Source organism: Zeus faber, assembly GCF_960531495.2.
Source record: "Zeus faber genome assembly, chromosome: 7".
NCBI classification, from domain to species: Eukaryota; Metazoa; Chordata; class Actinopteri; order Zeiformes; family Zeidae; genus Zeus; species Zeus faber.
The window spans coordinates 5,801,952-5,807,951 of NC_137203.1; the positions used below are offsets into that span (position 1 = coordinate 5,801,952).

The 6,000-nt window shown below is 48.0% G+C and overlaps 1 protein-coding gene across 1 annotated transcript in view; it reads right to left on the reverse strand.

Moving 5' to 3' along the window:
• Positions 1-3,111, reverse strand: part of col27a1b (collagen, type XXVII, alpha 1b) — a gene marked incomplete at its 3' end in the record, with an annotated part of 71,688 nt that extends 68,577 nt beyond the window's left edge. Inside the window, exons 1-2 of the mRNA XM_080004571.1 lie at positions 2,986-3,111; positions 831-895 (exon numbers count right to left, since the gene is read on the reverse strand). Coding sequence (XP_079860697.1) covers positions 831-895; positions 2,986-3,038 — 118 coding nt within the window. The 5' untranslated portion in view covers positions 3,039-3,111. The remainder of the gene's footprint in view (positions 1-830; positions 896-2,985) is intronic.
• Positions 3,112-6,000: the final 2,889 nt, after the last annotated feature.

Sequence of the window (6,000 nt, forward strand, 5' to 3'; positions counted from 1 at the left end):
ACAGTCAACATGAGATCAGGCTCCAGATGGTGTCACATCCAGCGGAACGGCAGAACTTTACAGGTTTTCAAGCAAAACGGGAGACAGGCCTCATCCTCTTCTTATAATTGGAGGCACGCATCAGGAGCAAGCGACAAATAGCGCCCCGCCCCCAGAGGAAGCCATGGCAACTACATCAACATCGCCAAACGGGATGTTGCTCCTCCATGAGGCTTCTTAGCCTTCGTAGCAGAGACGTCTTAGTATGCCGGTCGTTCGGACACGGAGGGTTTGCCCATATTTGCACGAGCAATTTCGCGATATATAATCAGTGTAGTTGAGGAGAGTGACAGGTCTCCAGGTGAGATTCTGGGGGTGATTTCCGGGACCGCCTCTTTTGAGAGCTGGAGAACACAGCAGTCATCCAGGTAACAATGGACTGACTGGCCTTGATCCACAACATTTGTAAACCCCTGCAAAGGCACTGATTGCACTTATTGTACCTTAATAATAATAAAGTGTCTAAATTCCGAGAAATGTTCATATCAAAGACAATACTACAGGAATGGCAATACAAAGCAAATCAGCAGCCAGGCATCATTGTAATATTGAATGAGAAGCTGCTAATTCCCATTTCTAATTTACACAAAATGTACTCCTTTGGTGTTCAACCTTTAACCTCACGTGTCAATCATTGTGTTTTTTTATTTGGGGGCTTTTCCGGGTCTGTTGAGAACTACATTGGTCGGCTTCTACAACAATAACAGCATCACTGATCGACATACATAGCACATGACAGGACTCGCTCACTCGCTCGCTCGCTCGCTCGCTCATTCATCCACGTCACTCACCTTGAGCTTGTGCAAGTTTCAATGAGCAGGTGCAACAGAGCACAGTCCAGAGAATCAGAGCCCTCCTGCGGGAAAAGAGAGAGTGTTCGGGCACAGACAAGCAAGATAAAGTCAATTCCAGGGCAGACACGGATTTGTGCGAATGCAAAAGAACACGCTTGTGCGCCGGAAGTGCGTCGTGTCAACACTCTGTTGTGGCCCGCTGTAATGGCCCCGGCCCGTAAAGAATAATCTCCCCGCACACACTCGTTACTTATAACCTCTTAAACAACTTCCAAGCGTTCCACAGTAGCCTGGGCCGCTGCTGAATGACTTACAGTGGAGGCGAACTCAGCGGCAGTTCTGTTTTGCTGAAAGCCTCTGCAGCTGTTTCGAGTCACGGAGCAGTTTCTCATCGTATGGCGAGAGCAAACAGCCAGGAGAGGAAAGGTGACTGCGAAAGGCCCTCCAGGGGACCGAAGTTTCAACGCCATCCAGTCATCCATTTATAATCCAATCATCAACATCTAGACCGGGGGTTCCGGACCTTGTTTTGTTTTCCCTCAGAGACTCCCTAAATCAAACCTGATTCCATCTTAAACCCCGCTGTTGTTTATGTTTAAATTACATTAATGTGTTGGGTGTTTTGGTATGAATCGATTGTGTTGGAAACAGCAAGGTTTTTAGGGTATACAACACATTTAAATATCGGATATATGGATTTTGTTGCAATTTATAACAGTCCTGAGCAGTTTTTAATAATATTTGACTCTTTGGAAACATGTTCCTCTCATTGTCCAAAAGTCTCTGGTGACCCACTTTGGGGGGCCGGCGCCCCAAATTGGGAACCACTGCTCTAGGCGCTACGCATGATGTGATAGAGCCAAAACATAAACTCTACTGATGCATTCAAAATTCAATCGCAGGCACACGTGCACTTTCAGCCGAGGCTGCGCAGACTGATGGCCTGAGCGGCAGCGCTGTCTTAGCCTGCGGTTAAGGCAAAACATATCCATGAGGAAAATCATTTACTTTGGTGGTTTCACTTACATGCTGTGGCCTCCCAATGACCCAAAAGCCCTAGCGCTTGTTCCAGGTTCTGGAGAAACTGATCGCTCCACCAGCACCCAGAAATACCAGTAAGCCACCGAGAGCCACCGTTCAAACCACATGGCACAGTGACTCTGGGTGAAGCTGTGATGCTCGACCCCACGTTTTCCTTGCTGTATTGCTTAGTGCGCGCCACAGGACCTACGCTAGGATTTTAGGCTCCCAGACACATTTTAGAGCTCTTGAGATAATCATAAGGAAATCTCCTAAGGGTCGCTAAGAGCGCGCTTCCATAACCCGCAGCCATTTGGTTTGAGAAACTCTTGCGGTCGGTCCCAGACAGAATATCATGTAGGGTTGACATCATCTGAAGTCTTGTGTCTTGATTCCTATCGTTTTTTTGCGAGAATCCCACGATGTGTGATCCCCCGTGATCACCATCCTGCTAATTCTACTGGTGTGCAACCCTGTCTTTTGGAAGTCTTGTGGTGTATCCCTGCCGCTTAGTCTCATTCACCACTGTCCAACTACACTCCCATCAGGGGAAATAAAAGGGGGCGTGCTGTTAAGTGACCACATGTCTCACGGATGCCCAGTGATATGATGCAACATCTTGACTTTATTTTCCCCTTCCATCCAGCAGGAACATGCACAGTAGGAGGAAGGGGTGAGGGGGGGGGGGGGGTTCTCCTCCTCTCATACATCTACAGCAAATCAGTCACAGATCACTGGCAGTTCATTCTGATACACAACTGCAAGTGCACTGTCCGGTGCAGGCTTTCTCCCGGGTGAATTACTTAGGCTCAGATGTTGGAATAGGTGCAGAAAAGCATGCAATGTCCGGTTGCATTACGAGAACGGATAAAACACTGTTTGATCCAAAGCTTTAAATACCATTGCATGCATATAATAGTAGTATGGGAAGAACATATGCATATGTGTGGTGTAAGAAGATAAGCATGCAGGAAACCATGCATTTGTGCAGCGTCCAAACATCCTAGTCATTACAAAGCGCCTCTATTAATCACCACCTTTAGTCATGCATTGCTTTTCAGATGCGTGTAGGTGGTGTCAGCCCGTGCACACCAGATAGAGGAGTGGAAAACTATTTGTTACAGCAACTCACCCCCCGACTCCAGCTGCTTTGAGTTTGGAGTGCGGGGCATTGTGCGGCTCCATAGCGGTTACTTCATTCTCTCCTGCGAGTTCTCACTACAGTCCAGACGTGGCGCATGTATGCGCAAAGTTTTTCCATTCCAAGGTGTTTCCTCAGGAGACCGCGAGAAGTTAAAACAGTGGTGGTGGTGGTGGTGCAGGAGGAAGAGGAGGAGGGCGGTCACATTAATAAATCACAATGAAAAAAAAAAAAAAAAAAAAAAAAAAAAGTTCCTCATCGCTCATCGTCCCGATCCCAGTCCCGTCCCGGTTTCCACGGGATGGCACAGAAAAAAAACAACAAAAAAAAAACAACAACAAACCAAAAGAAACGCGCACTTCACCACCGCCGCGACTCTCCGGTGCGTCCTGGACCGTGCGCTCGGTGCCGGGAGGAGAAGCCCAAGCGGAGCAGTCCGACCTCCGCGAATGAAACTTCTGGTGGGGTGGAGCGCGGTGCAGCGCTGCGGAGTGTGTGTGCGTGCGTGCGTGCGTGCGTGTGTGTGTGTGTGTGGGGGGGGGGGGGTTCTTGAGGCTCGGGGAAAACGGGGAACACCTCCCTCCGTCGCCCTCAGCTGACACCCGGGGAAGGGAAGAGGGAGTGAGCGCGTAACGGAGGAGCGCGGCGGAGAGGAGCGGAGCGGAGCGGGGCGCCGCGCGGCGGAAGGTGTGTCCTAGAGGGTGGGGAGCCTCTCAGGTTGCACGTGGAACATTGCAAGGGAAAAGTGCTGTCTAAGCAAAGTTTAGGCATGTGTTGGGAGGGATTTCGAGCGGACTTTATACCCCCCCCTCCCTCCCTCCCAACCCCCACGCTTACAACTTTGAGTGAGTTGTGGAGCACGGAGGCTTCTCCAGCAGACGCGTCAGTGACTGGCGCTCGCTCGGGCTGAGAGGCGGCAGGGATGGGGTGTTGTAACCCTTCCAACAGTCAAATCCTCGCGATAAAGCGGCCAAAAGCCATATAAAGGCGCGTGGTGGTGGAGAAAAAAAAAAAAAAAAAAGGTAGTAACTGTTATAAAGCCTGATAAACGTGCTGCAAGTTTTTCCAATTCAATGCGTGTCGGTGCCAGTGGTGCCAAAGGGGCCGGACTCTTCCAGCGGATTGACGGCTACCAAGACAGCTACTGCTGCATGTCATTATCAGAGGATGATGGGGATAAAGTAATCAAGTGCATGCCTTCTTAAGATATGTTGATGGAATGATGAATATATATTTTACTTGTCTCTTAAAATATAAAAAAAATAAAAAATACACCAAGACAACACGCTGATGATGATGTTTTACACATTTGCTGCTTTTATTATAAAGTGAATGATTTAATGCTGCTGCACTGGTTGTGGCGCGTAGATCGCTTGGCGGGTCGGTCTTTTCCACTTCAAATTCAGGAGCAACCATCATCATTTAACAGTCATTTGGAAAATAGAAGTTGGCCCCTGACCCCCGCTTCAAGCGCATAGACACCGCAACCCCTACAAAGCTGAACCCAGTTTTATCCTCTTGGTTCCTCATTCTAGAATGTAGGTCAAGTTGCACCAGAGCTGATGTTCATTCTGTTTTAGTTTTTTTTAAAAAGTGTTTTTTTCCACCTTTTTTTAACATTTTTTATTGGCGAAGAATCTGCAGAGGAGGAATGTTACCACAACCCCCCTTTCCCCTCTCCTCGATTCGCCCACCCACCAAAAATAAACACTAATGAACTTAGTACAAGGTATTAAAATGACAAAACTCCACAAAAAATAAAAAATAAAAACAAGTACCGACATAAGAGTACAAGTACAAGTTCTGAGTCGGAGCGTTAAGCTGGAAGTGTTGGGAGGGACATTGTTTATTTGTTGTTTTGTTTATTTAATCTAAAGGAACACATGTTCATATATACAAGATTAGTGTTTCATTTAACCGCTTTAAACCAATTACACGTTGTTTGTCTGAGCCCCCGTTTCGCTCCACACGGATGAGGGACGTCCACTTTTTTTGGGAGCCAGATTGGGGAGCTGCCGTGGCGCTGGTGTGCCCTGACGTGTGCTGTGAAATTCCTCTGTCAAAGAAAGTCCTCATTGACCCGCCTTCAGCAAACACGCTGTGACAGTGTCCAGGGGAGACCCAACAGAGCTGCGATTCAGCTCCCTGTAACCGGATCCCTCCGCCTCGCACAGAGACCCTCACAGTTCATCCTCGCAGGGCCAGGAAGGGAGCACACCGCCCCGACAGAGCTCTTCCCATCTACCTGTTTGAGCCACGCCGGACGTTAGCTTTTGTTACCGCGCGTTCTCATTTTCACGGACAAGGGAGGCAATGTCTGCTGGGGGGGCAGCGGAGGAGCAGAGAGGAGACTCCGAGAGGGAGGCGTCGGCGCCGTGCGCTGCGCGAGGTTGGCGGAGATCGGGGGATTGGTTCACAAGATATGTAGAAATGTATTCCACTTAATGGAAGATTTCCCACCACTCAGTCCAAGCCAAGACCGTAAATTGTGTCTTGGGCAGAGCGGGCTCCACAGGGGGCCCCTGGCCCAATCACCCCAACACTGGAAAAATACCAGCCAATAACAGGACCGCTGCGATGTGCACGCTAACTAGTAGTGATGAACAGCTGGGTGTCTACAGAAGTTTGGAAAGCAAATCACTTTATGTTTTCCATGCTGCACTCTGCACGGGATCCTACGCTGACACTCCAGGCAAAGTTTTGGTCCTTTAACGTGTGGTCGATCGTGCAAAGTTTTCTTGATTGAAAATAATAATAGATGTCACTAATATACTTGCTATTATTACATTTTTCTCAATATTTAGAATATTTCTTGTGGACAACGCTGTATGGCATCAATTAAAGGTCGTAATGTTTTTTTTAAAGAAAGTAAAACCCAACAGTGGAAGGATGTGGACAAACAAATATTTTGAAAAGCTATTTTGACAGAAGAAAAATTGAATTCATTTCTGAACGGCAAAATACATCTATCTGGGTTTTGTTGTGTAATTTATTTATCCATGCTCT